The sequence below is a fragment of the Eschrichtius robustus genome, chromosome 17 (assembly GCF_028021215.1).
Source record: "Eschrichtius robustus isolate mEscRob2 chromosome 17, mEscRob2.pri, whole genome shotgun sequence".
In the NCBI taxonomy this organism is placed as follows: domain Eukaryota; kingdom Metazoa; phylum Chordata; class Mammalia; order Artiodactyla; family Eschrichtiidae; genus Eschrichtius; species Eschrichtius robustus.
This window is the reverse complement of record NC_090840.1, coordinates 78,015,625-78,031,247: the sequence shown is the minus strand read 5'-3', so window position 1 is coordinate 78,031,247 and position 15,623 is coordinate 78,015,625. Positions and strand designations below refer to the sequence as shown.

General features: G+C 34.6%; 1 protein-coding gene across 14 annotated transcripts in view; it reads right to left on the bottom strand.

The window, feature by feature from the left end:
• Window positions 1-15,623, bottom strand: part of PHF20L1 (PHD finger protein 20 like 1) — a 79,363-nt gene that overhangs the window by 50,887 nt on the left and 12,853 nt on the right. For 8 of the 14 annotated variants that reach the window (XR_011070668.1, XR_011070667.1, XM_068525424.1 and 5 more), the window contains exons 3-8: window positions 11,369-11,540; window positions 11,139-11,223; window positions 7,326-7,414; window positions 7,010-7,099; window positions 1,867-2,080; window positions 1,157-1,285 (exon numbers count right to left, since the gene is read on the bottom strand). Coding sequence is in view for 12 of the 14 variants with exons in the window: in XM_068525424.1 (XP_068381525.1) it covers window positions 1,157-1,285; window positions 1,867-2,080; window positions 7,010-7,099; window positions 7,326-7,414; window positions 11,139-11,223; window positions 11,369-11,540 (779 nt within the window). In the remaining 2 variants the exon portion in view is untranslated. The remainder of the gene's footprint in view (window positions 1-1,156; window positions 1,286-1,866; window positions 2,081-7,009; window positions 7,100-7,325; window positions 7,415-11,138; window positions 11,224-11,368; window positions 11,541-15,623) is intronic. The other 6 variants (XM_068525431.1, XM_068525432.1, XM_068525429.1 and 3 more) reach the window with 5 other exon arrangements.

Below are 15,623 nucleotides of genomic sequence, written 5' to 3'. Positions count from 1 at the left end.
AGCTAATAGTTTCTAAGGAAAAGGTGGAATGGGAATGGGTAAATTGATCTGAAATATTTCCTGTCCTGGGGCCAAATACATCCTTTATCAGAGAAAGGCACAAAAATAATATTAACAATGGAAAGACTAAATATTCTCACTTGTTGAAACCAATTATAATTACTTAGATGAATACTGTAATAAAACAGTGGCTCTAAAGAACCCTCAGCTGCAAAGTCATCTTTCAGTGGGTTTACACTCTTTAGAAAATGGTCAAAATGTTTAATGTATATTGATTCTTGGGTCTGACAATGAAACCAAGCTTTTTCAAGTTATTTAGAAGAATGTCAACAAAGATTTACATAGCTTTATTAGGCCAAAGGCACAAAAAATCATTTGTCCTTAAAATAAGAGCATATGACTGAATATTAATTAAAATATTTTACCTCCCCTTTTATAACATATACTCAGAAAAATTAAATATATTCACAATTTCTTTTAAAGATTAGAATCATTAGGCTGAATGGAACTGTGGGTCTTAGTATGACTGGCCCCTTCTTCTGTAAACACTAACCAGGCTAGAATTTCCAGTGCTTTTCATCATTCTAGTATTCTACTTCCTAATTACAACAAGGCATAGAGAAATAAGCCCAAATTCTAGAGACCAACCTGAAGGTAAGAACAGAAATTTTAAAAACGTATAGAAGTACTTTTACATTGGGCATAACAAATTTGGGAGCTGAATTTAATTCAGTATTCATCTTTCCAACCATATATGGTACCATCCTTAATGAGACCAGTCAAGAGTAAGAATGTGTAATATTTAGAACCTCAGACATCATGTCACCACAAGTTGACAAAAGCGTATAATTCGATTCTTAGAGAAACTACTCCTGCCACCCAGGTGATTTTACAACTATGGAATTTTGTAACATTTGATCCTATGGATCCTCACAACATCCCTGTGAGGTAGGTAGAAAATATGTGATACTTTTCACATTTCCAACAGAAAAAGCCCGTGGTGTTGAAAGGGATGACCTTGAAGAAACAAAGCAACTGTCTTTCTTATTAACCAGTTAGCTACACTAAACCAATAGATACATTTTCCTTTATTTAAAACAAACTACTATAAAATCAAACCCTCCATTCCCCCCCAAAAAGAATCATTGTAGTTTACCAGTAATCTTGTTAAGTCGAGCTCTCTTTGCCTGAAATGAGTTGCCTTGATTATTTTTCCTCTTGTTTGATAATGTGCTCTCTGGCTGTGGAAAGACCATCTTTGGAACGTTCTCTACATGAAGTCCTACTTTTAATAGAATATATATATGAGAGTTTATCTAGAATCCAAAGTTAAAACACATGAATATTTTTTAAATAGCAAAATAATACAAAAGCTTTGCACCTAATTTTTTTAATCTAGTGCTTGACAAAGAACTTTAAAAAACACAAATCTCTCTAGACCAATGTATTAGAAATAAAAAAACTACTAAGCAGGTATGCTTTAGGAAAGGAATGACTTACTGCTTTTACTGTATTATATATTGAAATGCATGCAGAAGCATTTTAAAGGCTAAAGAAAAGAAAACAAACAAACAAAAAAACCCACACAAAAGAAATCCCAAAACCTACTTAGTAGAAGTTACAAATCAAATTCTCAATGCATTTCTATTCAAGAACACTGAGGGTAACCATTATCAAGCACCCATATTAGGCCATTAATCTTCAGATCTGTAAATGCTAAAAAACTTAACCATCATATTATGCTAGGAAAAAAATCCTAATAATTTCACTACATGTTCAAATTACAGGCAGCCAAAGGATTTGACTTATTCACTATGTGAGTTTACCACTGCCATAGGGAATGAATGTAAGAACATAATTTTGTACCAAATGTTTCACTAGATGTGGGCAGATCTTCCTTCTTCTCAACTTCTGGTGTGGCTATAGAAGCTGAAGTTTCTTCCTTTTTTGAAGGTACTTTAAACCATTTTCTCTCATCTTTCTCTTTATCTTTATTGCTGTTAGCGCTAGTCCGAGGTTTGTTCCCTGTTTTATTCTTGGCTGCAGCTGCAGCAGCTGCTTTGACTAAAGCTATCCAATCCTCCAAAGGAAAAACACAAAACATGTGAAGCATTAAAAATTAATTAAAATTTAATTATACTAATGAATAAAAACATGTATCACATTTTCAAAGCTACTTTCACTCACATGCACACAAACATAAAAATCAAATTAACTACATTTACAAGGTAGATCATCAACACGGTAGATTATCAAATTTAATAATCTAATCGGTTATATGATCTTACATAAAATGGGAAAATATTCAATATCAAATACTCTTTTGATGGAATTAAATCTAAAATATAAGAAAACCTATGACAAATGTGGAATATTACATGACATTCTACCTTGGTAACTTTAGGGTTTAAACGTTGAATCATGTTTCTTCTCTATAATGCAACAGATCATAAAAGTAATAAGAAAAAAAGCTTATGTTGTAATTCTGCAAAGATTAAAAGAAACGTACAGTCAGCCCGCCCTATCCTTGGGTTCTGCAGGCGTGTATTCAACCAACTGTGGATCAAAAATAGTTGGGAAAATAAATTCCAGAAAGTTCCAAAAAGCAAAACGTGAATTTGCCATGCTCTGGCAACTATTTACATAGCATTTACACTGTATTTACAACTATTTACATAGCTTTTACCTTGTATTAGGTATTGTAAGGAATCTAGAGATGATTTGGGAGCATGTGAATAGGTTATATGCAATATTGTGCCATTTTATAAAAGGGACTTGAGCATCTACAGACTTTGGTATCCATGAGGGTCCTGGAACCAATCTCCTGCAGATAATGAGGGACAACTGTATTACCATTGAGCAAATTACTATTCCTTATTAGGAAGAATGTATCACTCAAGGTAAGGTCAATTTCATAGAAATCAAAGTATGATTTTATTTTTTAAAGCTTTTAAAGTTTGGATACCTATCTATCACAATAGCTTAATATTACTAGCAAAAAAAAAAAAAGAGCTACTTGACTTGACCAAGGTAAAGTACACACTGTCAGACTCCAGTTTAATTTCCCTCCCTCTACAATTTCCTGAATCTGTATTAGTTACCATTCTTCTGAGATGCAAATATTTATATTTCCTGTGTTAATTTTTTTAGTTTGTGGCTAAACAATTTTTACTGTTTTACTTTTAACTAAAAACACTTATTGTAATAATTATGGAAAGATGTAAAGAAGTGGTACTAACATTTAAATTTTCACAATCAAAAAGACTTTTTTAAAACAAATATTTATAATATCTCTACAGAGTTAATCTTCAACTGATGACTGATGCCACTAAGCTATCAAATAGACCACTGATTCAGACTCAACGAAAATGCGTAATACATTAAATTCTTAGTCCAAGCAACTAAAAACAATTTCACAACATCAAATGCATTTAATTCATGGGTTACATTAACAAACACAGGCCACTAAGCAATTCAAGTTGATGGCTCCTCAGTCTTGAAAATATATGGTAAAGACAATAAGCCATTAAAAGCAAACATACAAAATCTGTCTCTCTCTCCCCCATGACTGAAATGAACTGAAAACATCATGCGATTGCACCTAACACATTTATTCACCAATTTTCTATTGGATACCCTATTATATATGCCAGGAAACATGCTAAGCTAATAAAAGATGCTAGATGAAAACCCCAGGAACCCACTGGCCTGGAGTGACCACATCTTTGCTCCTGCCTGGAAGACACCCAATATCCAGATTTCCCCATATTTTAAACTACATCCCCCATGCATGTCTTATTAGAATATGAATTATGACAAAGTTGTGAAATAAAATTTTATATCTCTAGTTTGTAAAAACTAAGAACACCAGATGCACCAGTACTGTCCAATCCAAGTTTTACTTAGAACCACCTCCTTTTTCAGTCCTGCCCATAAGGAACTGACAAGCAAATAAAATTAACTATAAGACAATGTGACAGGAGAGACAGCAGAGAATAAACAAAATATTACAGGAGAACAACAAAATTTTGCCTGAAGAGAAAGACTAGTGAAAGGCTTCAGGGAAAATGATAAATGATTTGAACTCTAAAGTAGGAATTTGCTAGGGAAAAAGGCAAAGAAAAAGAAATGGACACTCCAAGCAAAAGGAAAACCATTAAACAAAGGGGTGGCAAAGTGTACACTAATAGGAAAGAGGGGTTTAAGGTCAAGGAGCAATCTGGGTGACTTAAGTATCATGGCTAAGTTGAGCCTTGAGACTAACATTTAAGTAGAAGGAAAAAAGCAACACCAATGAAAACAACCTATAGAGTGTCATCAACAAAGCAGAAAGAAAAACAAGAGTAAGTACAACAGGCAAGCAAAGGAAAGTGATAATTCAGCAGAGATCGTATGTTTGCAGTCTTATTAAGAACAGGGCATTTAATTCTGGGTTCCACATTGCAAGGAAAATTTTAAGTTGTTAAGAGAAATGCTAAAAGATGCCGGGGATAAATTCCATGCCCAGTTGTTTCCTCTCTCCAATAAAGAGAAAACTAGAAGAAAGAGATTCATGCTGTACTCTTTAAAAGTGAAATTAGATAAAACAGTTCTTGATCACATGATTTGTTAATCATGGGAATCACTGCAGTTGCATGATTAAATAATTCTCCCATTATTTTGTTCTTCTATTTTTTAATTGGAAAGATTCACTATCAAAAATAACTCGTGTAGGAACCCTGGCAGTCCAGTGGTTAAGCCTTCGCCTTCCAATGCAGGAGGTGTGGGTTCGATCCCTGGTCGGGAGCTAAGATCCCACATGCCTCGGGGCCAAAAAACCAAAACATGAAACAAAGGCAATATTGTAACAAATTCAATAAAGACTTTAAAAATGGTCCACATCGGGGCTTCCCTGGTGGCGCAGTGGTTGAGAATCTGCCTGCCAATGCAGGGGACACGGGTTCGAGCCCTGGTCTGGGAAGATCCCACATGCCGCAGAGCAACTAGGCCCATGAGCCACAACTACTGAGCCTGCGCGTCTGGAGCCTGTGCTCCGCAACAAGAGAGGCCACGATAGAGAGAGGCCCGCGCACCGCGATGAAGAGTGGCCCCCACTTGCCACAACTGGAGAGAGCCCTCACACAGAAACGAAGACCCAACACAGCCATAAATAAATAAATAAATAAAATTTAAAAAAAAAAATGGTCCACATCAAAAAAAATCTTTTAAATAAATAAATAACTGGTGTGATCCTTCCATGAATGAGAACTAAAGATATGTTTCAAAGTTTCCTGTAGATAGCACAGAGCACTGCACTATAATGAACACTATAATGAAATCAGATGAGTTCAGTCACTCTGCACACTATGGTCGAATGAAATTTTAGGTAAGTCATTCTCTAAATTCTGAATTCCTCAACTGTGAAATAGAAATATCAGCTATACCTATGTCAAAGGATTTGCTGTAAGACTCCAATAAAACAATGTATACAAAAAATGTTCTAAAAATGGTAAAGGATCTTATGAGCCAATCTTTAACACTAGTGAGTTACAGTGTAAATTTTATATCAGCACACTCTCAAGAAGAAAAATAGGTGAGAAAAAGCCACAGAAAGTTTAAAGAAGAACATTTCCACAGTGCATTTATTTGATTCCTTATCCTTTGCTGGTTTAATAAAAGAAATTTTACTGTATAGTTTTATAAAGGAATTCTCAAAGGACTCAAAATTTAGATGATAATATGCAAAGTTGGATTCTCTTAGCACGGCCCAAACAACACCTGATCTATTAAGACATTCAAAAAATAAGAACATTTTATAAAAAACAATTCTACAAATGTTTTGAATGTGCTCGTAATTAAAAATTATGAAGAAAATGTAAAATTAAAGGAAATATACTACTAATATTTTCTTCTAGGAGTTTGTATTTGACATTGATTTTAATGTTAAATACATCATGGTGTGACTAGAATACTTATTAAAAATAAACATCCAATACATCCAAAAAATTAATTTTTACAACTTATTATTTTACCACAAACCAAACTGGCTCAATGTCTCTTTGGAAAAAATAAAGTTTCAATGTTAGTGCCATCTCATAAACATTCGAATGACTAGAATGACAAAATAATAGTTTTAAAGCAAAAAAAAAAAAAATTGAGAATTTTAATTAAACAGGTACTAACTTCCCAATGTTTAAATCAATCTTTCCATGCAGTAACCAAGGAATCACACCACTGAATGCTTAAGAGAACATTTTATTTATACATACAAGTAGGAAGACACAAAGCAATTTCATGACCAAAAGCATTTCCATTTTAAACGGCATTCCACATTAATTGGGGGAAAAAAAAACTCTGCTAGCTGATGATTTCAAAATTAAATTTTTGAAAACCACATCACTTAAAACACCCACGCACTTCTCAGAAAACATCAAAAATAATTTTTTTAACTGTGATAGTCTACGTTCTAGACTACTAAATATATACACTTGACTGAAACTGACCATGTGACTTCAACACAGTTCAGGATGACATTTTTTACTGCATGGTATGCAACAAATATGTAACATAATTCCATATTAGACATTTTTATAGATCACTTTCAATTTCTTAAAATTAATTGTAGGTCCAGGTGCTGAAAATCCCAAATAACAGCAGAACATAAAAGAAAATATTTTAAATTTCTACCGCACCTTTTCTTTCCAGTATTTCAGGAAACATATTCAACCATAATGGAATTATGGTTTTAACTTCATCCCAGATTCTCCTTCAAATGCTTACCGTTCATTCTTGCTTTGAGCAGTGACAAAGCATGTAATACACTGCTTACATCATATAACTCAGAAAGCCCTACCTGAAACAGCCTACAGAGTGTCAGGTAAGCGCCTTTTGAAAGAAGATTAACGACTATGATTTATAGAAGAAAAGAAGAAGATAAGAAACTCAATATAAAATTTTATATTAAAAATTAACTTTCTAAATGATACTATATACCAGGAAAAACAAAACAAAATTAAAAAAAGGCACTTACCTCACTTCCCATAGACTGGTTACACGATCCAGCTGGGTCGATAGGACAACACCAGCTTAGTGGATGCTGGGATTTCACCTGGAACAGAAACTAGTGACCTATAACTTTAGCAGGTCTAAAACCAAAGAAGCAAAAATCAAGTGTATAATTTTACATTCTAAGCTTCTCTTTCTTGCTGCTATTTGGGGCTATCAGCACATAATCCTACAATTAGTTCACTTTAAAATATATATATGTCTGTATATATATATATTTTGACCAGTCACCATTCAAGAAAACATCCCTGTGGGTAGCTAGGAATGCTGAACACTCTTACCTGCCCCTTAGCATCCTCGGGCATGGCTTTAATGTGCATTCTCTTTAAACAACGAATAACTCCATCATAAAACTGAACTGTGAAAGTTCCTGAAATAGGAGCGAGTCAGCATCATTAGAAAATATAATTCAACCTTACAGCAACACATGATATAGAACAAGCAATGCCCTGACAGAAATAAACACCCTATGATTGCAGTAACTGCAAACACACACCCCTGCTAAGGACCCCACCAAGTTTACTGAGTTTACTGTCTCTTTCCCTGTAAAAATAACTTTGATTTCCCTTATAAAGTACACAAATTAAATCTTGATACGTTAGTTGCATGTAATTTTGATTTTTACTGGAGGATTTTAAAATTTATAACAATTTAAATATATGTTAAATAACATATCAGGTATGTTATACCTGAAGAAAATAAAATCATTACTTACAAAAATGTATAATATTTCTAAGAATCATCATTTGCTCTCTTTGAAAGCTTCTCAGTAATGGAGAGAAAGATCTGCTATAGGGAAAAAATCATTTTCTCAGGAAAGGATTATTCCTTTGCAATATTAATTAACTGGCAAACAAGAACTATAGATTCACAGGCTTTTCAGCTAGAAAATATACGTATCGTCTGCACAGCAGTCTTCCTGTGCAGATAAGAACACTGACTTCCAGGGAGGCGAAATGCTGCATCCAATGACAGCTAAGCAGCAGCACAGCCATTAACTGAAAACCCTGATTCCCCTCTCTTTCCCACTGAACCATTCTACTTTTAGGACTCAATATTCTGTTTATACGGCTATTTCAAAGCATATTCACTTTTTGCTACAGACTCCATGCTTTCAAGTCTTTTACTGTACTATCAGTACTATCAGAAAACATATCAGTTACGTAGATTTTATACTTATGGAAATTCCAATGTTTTTCTATCATTTCCTATACAAATGAGGGCAGAGTGCCACTTCAAGTAAACAGGTACTTGGACCTTTACTAAAGAGGTATAAACAATTGGCGCCAAAGCCAATAAATCTACGTACAAAGATTTTTCTTTTCTTTGTAATTTGAATAACACCATTGATTTCATATCTTTCTATAATTAGCATAATGTACAAATCACAGATATAAAGATCTAAACCCAAGTTATGAAAACAACTGATGAGCTGAATAGCAAGAAAGTAAAGAATCTGGGAAGACTGTGAGAATGCCAAACCGCATGAACCCCTTACACCCCAACATTCTTGCCCCTGTCCTCCTCCTTCTTCACGGGGCGCTGCAGACAACAGCAGGCTCTTCACTACGCAGACGCAGACCGTGCGTTCATCCCTCCCTGCCGTTGCTCACGCTGCTTCGGCTGCTGTGATGCCATCCTCCTTCCTAACTCCAGCCCACTCTTCAAGGATCAGCTCTTCAAATCCCACCCATACTATGAAAACTTCCCTGACCACTCCAATCTACACTGATCTGTCCATTCTCTTCAACTTGTCTAAGACATATTACATATACCTAAATGTTCACATTTGTTAGTTTTGTTTAGCTTTTGTAGTGAACAGAAAACTCTTTGAGGGCTTCCTTTTTCTTTCTTTTTTTTGGGGGGGGGTGGGCAGGGGGATAGTGGCAGGCGGCGGGGGAGGCTCATCCACCATGCGGGACATACAGAAAAATGACCAAATTAATACTTCCCATGGAAATTTTTAAAAAACAAGTTATATCTGCCAATATTTCACTAAGGGCTTACTCAAAACTACTCCTGAAATGGCAGAGGCTGCAATCAGTAACATCACTCTTCCACTGACGTAAGCTTAAATTTCTATATAACATGCCCATGGACAAACAGGATAGGATAAAAAATGAGGGTGGTTTGTTTTTGTGTATGTTGTATGTGTGTATGCATATAACTTGTAAAAGGAGCTTTAAGCATGGAAGAAAGGTCCCAAAGCTCACACATTTAAAGAAATCTCTCCTAATAGAAAGAGAGAGCATTGTTTAATTTTGCTTTGCTTTGTTCCATTTTGGGTAGATCCTATTATCCTACGAAACTGATTCATTACTTCTTTTCCTTCCAAAAATTGTTACTGACTGCCTACTGTGTGCTGGGCTCTGGACTAGACACTTGGGAGCCAGTGTGAGTTAAGACATGGGAATAAGAGCTCCATAACACAGCTCTCCAGAAGTTTAAGTGAACAGTGATTTAAAGGCCCCACTAGAAAAGAAGTAACCTGCAAACTTAATAACTGAGATGTCCCTCAGGTGACCAGTAATAAACTCATAGCCATATTTGTTATTTCAATTAGGTAAACCAATAAATTGGACCTTGGCTTTTGTAAAGTTGCATTATCATTTCTAGCTAGACAACTATGATTTACTTTTTTACACCTAACATTTCTTAATATATATCTTTTTAAATGTTTTCCTCTTCTATCTTCTCTTACCTCAATTTTTCTCAAGTTTTTTGTTAGTTTAAATTCTCAGCTTAAATCCCTTCCATGGTTCCCATCACCTCCAAGTAAAATTCAAATTCTTTAGGAAGACTACAAGATACTTCATATGGCAATCCTTGCTTCTCTCTCCCACCTCTTCTGCTATTCTACAACCTTTAAAGGAATCCTTCATTCCAGTCACATCAAAGATTTGCAGTTCCTTAAAAATGGCATGCCTCTCTACTATTCTTTTGCATACACCATTTCTTCTGACAGAAAAACCTTTTCATCCGTCCTTTTCTAGATAACTTGTCTGGCTTTCAAGATACAGTTTAAAGTAAGTATCCCCTTACTTAGGTTAAATGCCCTTCTTGCAAAGAAGTCGTCACTCAATGTGTTTTGTCTCTTTTTTTTTTTTTCCGGCCATGCCATGTGGCTTGTGGGATCTTAGTTCCCCAACCAGGGATTGAACCCAGGCCCTCAGCAGTGAAAGCGTTGAGTCCTAACCACTGGACCACCTGGGAATTCCCTCAATGTGTTTCTTTAGTAAAAAGAATGAATGAGTGGTCGAGTTTAAGAAATAACTAATAGAAAACCAATGTATTTTGGAAAATATACTTACAAGTATTTCACGACTGTTTTAAATGAGATTTTAAACAAGAAATTTAAAAAATAAAATATTTAAGTATATTTCCAATAATAATTTAATGCCTTTCTAAATTAATCGGTCTACAATTTTTAAAATTCATTATCTGCCCAACAGATTCTCTCGTTTTATGCCACACTAACACACCTGATTTCTGTGGTACTTTCAACATTTCTGATAAGTTCAGTAACTTTTGATCAGTAGTAATATTAGATACCACAAAAGGCTGTTAGAAAAACTAACTCTCAATTAGCTACAGAAATCAAGAAAAAAAGAGCAGGGAGAAAAATGCAATAAAGGAAATCCTCAAATTGAAAAGTTCCATACTCTTTCCTCACAAAATTGTACTGTGTTTCACTTCCAAGTTGAACTGATTTGAATTTTCCTATATCTTTAGCACTCAGGTTGAGATCTTCATGAAATAACTTAGTCAACAAACTGGAAACAGAGAAGTAGAAATAAAATGCATATAATATAAGCCTGTCAACCGAAAGCTGAAACATGTTAAGCAACTATTTACCTCTACTAATTTAAACAGTCTATTTAGGCAGTATATTATGTATCATCTTATTCTATACACTATATAACATATTGAATGCTCCTAAAAAAGAGTAATATTAGAAGATTCATTAGGTTAAGTGAAAAACAAAGAGAAGCAACAGCTATATGTAACAATTTCATACATTAATTAAAATTAGAAATATAGTTAAATTTTACTATAAATCCCATTTTAATTCTCAGATCATTCCAAACACATACCTTCTTTGTTAATCGCCTCAATCTTGGCAGGGTAATAGCGACAGTCTGTCCAACGAGCCAGAACTTCTTCTCCGGCTTTAAAATCCTATTTTAAACAACTTTTAAGATCAATACCATGTATAATAAATAAGCATTTCCTTAATAAAAAACAAGCTTTTGTAAAATTTAACAGAATTCCTTTTAAAAATACATCATTACATATCTGGCAAACAGAAAAGCTTGCTACTTACAAAGAAGTCTTCCTCGTCTTTTAGCCCTTCTTTTCTTAATGCAGGTCTCTCAAGGGGTCTCAATCTATTGCTATCCCAGTAAATCCACTCATCATAACGATGACTCCAGCGCTCAAAATGGACCAACATCTTGCCCTCCTCGTAGTCAATTTTTTCAATTCGTGATGGATACCTCAAAAATAAAAAGAGCCTTCATATCAAAAGAAAATTCTTACATTTGTTTATACAAAGTATTAACTGAAATACTGCTTACTATTACAACCATAAATAAATATGGATCCATATTTTTAAACTACTGACCAACAAAGTTTGCTTTATTCTTTGTCTTTTCTTTTTAATGATTGTTCTCAAGACCTAATGAAATAGTTTGATACACTCCCAGTGGAAATATAAATTATATAATTTAGAATATAAATTGTGCTGTCTTGGGAAATAATTTGGTAACATGTATCAAGTGCCTTAAACATATCCCTCCTTTTTGACCAAATAATTCCAATTCTAGAACTACATACACAAAACATTTATAATAACAAAAGGTAGAAACCATATGATTAAGAAAACTGAAGACTGTCTATAACTATACTAACAATGGTATATCCACTGAATGGAATATTATATAGACTTTAAATGTAATGCTTACAAACGATTTATAATGTAGGAAAATGTAAAAAAGTAGTACTATGTTCACTAGAATTATAAGTATAGAAAACAAATTTGTCTAGCAAAAAATATCAACATGTACATTTATCTCTACATGGCAAAAAAAGTACTTTCTCTTTTCTGTTCTTCTACACTTTCCAATATTTTATAATGAGCATCAGTGATGGTAGGGAAAGCTCAAACCTTCAGTTTAAAAATATAAAAATAACATCACATTGTTCTGTCTTTATGTGTGCTGATTCTCTTATGATGAATTCCAAAATAAAAATTAGTTAACTTGAAACTTTTAGCACAAAAAAGGCCTCTTCATTCCTAATGTACTGTATTAAATGTTCACAGTGACTCAAAGGTTTTTTTAAAAGTAACATTAAATAACATTCAGAATTCAACAGCAGCATACGGTAGATGATTCAGCCATAGAGTTTATCTCATACTTTTGCTGGTTTTTGATAAATCTCAATTTTTTATTTTCCCTGTGGAATAAATGTAAATTTATATTGTCAACATAAATTTAAATATAAAGCACAATAGACCTCACATAACTTTGAAATCTAGGCACCGATTACTACCTGCTTCACAGATCCCTCATGCTGTTCAAGGCTTTTTATGCGTCTCCAGGGCCCTGAACTGTTCTCTGGTATAGCTTCTTTCCTTCCTTCAGTCTAAGGAACTGAACTGTTTGGAGTTTCCTCAAACACAACAATGCGCTGTCAAACGTCTGTGCTTTTGTACCTTCTGTTCTTTCTGCCTGGACCTAAGCTGCCCTTCCCTTCCTCTGTATGCTCATCATTCAAGACTTGGTTTAACATGTAGTCACTTGTGTGAAGACTTCCCCGACTCTCCTCCCCCTGGTGCTCTCACTGCACCCGTCTCATCATAATCATCTCTGGGCACGTTCCGAAACTGTGTGCTGTGGAGCATTTACAGCCCTTGAGACCTTAATACATGTGACACAAAAAAAGGGTCCCGTGGTCAAATAAGCTAGGGAAATGGATTAAATAAACCGTTTTCTTTACTGAAAGACTTCTTGGTCCTGTCAATAAGACAGAAATAATGCATGCACTATTACCACACCATGTCACCCTTTCATCACAAAGTATTTATGAACATTTCCTGAGAGAGTAGAGGTCTAAGGAACATGATGTTAGCAACTACTCTGGCCTGTGAGTTTCGGGGACTGAGTCACGGCCACCTTTGTACCCCCAGCATCTTCACAGTGACAGACACACACTGGCTACTCAGGGAATGCTCGGCATGAATAAGAAGTGACGTTAAAGAAAGAAAATCTGCACATTTCTTCAGAACTAAGAAGGCTGTCGACCTAATTATAACTTTATGTTAGATCTTACTCTTAAGTCTTTTTGAGGGAATAGGTGTGGGTAAGGAAACGTTTTGTCCAAGAAAAGCATGAAAACAAGAAAACCTAGGGGATTAATATACTCCCTGAGGTGGATATGCTGATTCCACTCATTTAGAATCAGTGCTATAATGCTTGTCTTTTGCAGTGTTGCTTTGATTTGTTTTTGCTGCTTTGGTTTTTAAAACATAAAAAATGTCAATAGCATTAAGGGAAGCCTAGAGATATGGTTGTCCTTTAGTTTATTTTTCAACATTCACTAGCCACTTAACTACTATAAACAGATGTTCTATCAGTTCTAAGTTTCTAATTTATGTGTTTATTATCATATCTTTCTGATTTTGAAAAAAAAAAATTAGAGGTTTATTCCATAGGTTCCTTCAAATTCTAAATGTACACAATTAAATGGTAGGTTAAAAGGAAACATAATTAACTCTTATCTTCAAGGAGCTTAGCTTAGTGTTAGATGAAGAGAGAGAAGCAGCAGAATACTGACAGAGTCATAAATCCATCAGGCCCTATGTTCTTTCTTTACTGAGCATCAGCTGATTTTTATATACCTTATCTCATTAGATCCTGGTAACCATGGAAGGTACAGATAACACAGTCACCATTTAACAGGTGAAGACTGTCCAAGGATACACATGGTAAGAGTATTCAAAGTCAAAGCTAACTGGCACAAAAAGCCTATAGGAGAAATGGGATAAGGCCTGTATCTAAGTAATTATACCATACATGGTAAACTGGTAAGTATATATAACATTTTTTTCCCCTTTGTATCAAGCTTTTATTTCTGAAAAACCATGAATATTGAGGTGGACATATAATAACAATTATTTGGTAAGGGCCCAGATATTATGCTTTTGACATAGCATGAGGTTAATGACAACATTATAGCAAAGGTATCTAAAAAGAAAACAAAAATTTTTGTCAGAGTTGATACTCTCATTAACAGATTTCCTAACAAATTTAGTTAGTTCTTCCTGAAGACAGTGAGCAGTGGGATACTAACTTCATGCTAATTTTGACTATGATTTCTCTCTGCCACTATATAATGTTTTTATATATATTTTTTTGTAATTTGAATATACTTTATTTTTTTCATTGACGTATAGTTGACTTCTCAAAAATTCGACATAAGATGCTGTAATTAATTGTTCAGAGAAAATTGGAGCATTCACTGAAGGTTCTTGGGAGACATTATCTATGTTGGTCTTGGTGGGGAACTTTAAGGATTTAGACCTAATGAACATGGTACGAAGGTAAAGTGTATACATGAAGCATTGCTCATTTATTCAATCAATGTTCATTTACTTAAAACCATCATGTGACTCAGAGTTAAGCAATCTACCAGACAAGGAGGATTCAGACAAGTACACTGTCGTTTCTGTCCTCGTGGACCTCAGGATCAGAGATTGGAGGGGCACTTCAAGAAACAGTTCCCTTTGGCTAGGCTACACGGTAGTAGTAAGGTGAGTAAAGGAGAATAGTGGGACATCAGACTGGACTGGTTAGCTAGGTTCAAACTAAAGGGCTCTGAAACAGTGCACTAATGAAATGACCCTTCGTTCATTACATTCAAACAGGGAATCCCGTAAAGTCTGTACTTAATTTGGTTATCAGTTACACCTTAGAAAAAAATCCTAACATCAAGATCTTTGCTATACACGTAAAATGCACAAAATGGCAATTTAACATATAGTTCTATACAGTGAAATGATTTCCTTGTTCAAGATGGCCCATAGTAATAATGCCTTGATACACACAGTGAATAAAAAATACTTCCAAACAAATGCATTCACAAATGCCTCTGGATCTTGAACGACAGCAATACTATTTTGATGCACAATTTATGTTTTATCATAACTGAGTGTGAATGGAATGTAAGATCTTTCTTACTGAATTTGGAAGATGTCGTGACCATGTTTTATTTCTTTTTTTTTAAAGAATGAATCATGAAAGCTGTTAAGAGTGAAGAATAGTGACTACGCTGGGTCCCGAACATTTATAAATGATGCGGAAAAGATTTGAAAAGTAGGAGACTGGGGTTTCAGAGTTAAAACAATTAGGGATAAGAAGAAAGAAAAAAAAAAAAAAAACACAGTTGGCATCTCTCCAGGGCACAAAGAAAGAGATGGAGAGAAGGCAACCTCACTGGGACTATGATCCCTCAACGCCAAAATTCTACATAGAGCTCTACTACTCCTTATCGTGTCACTGCAAAATACCATAAAATTG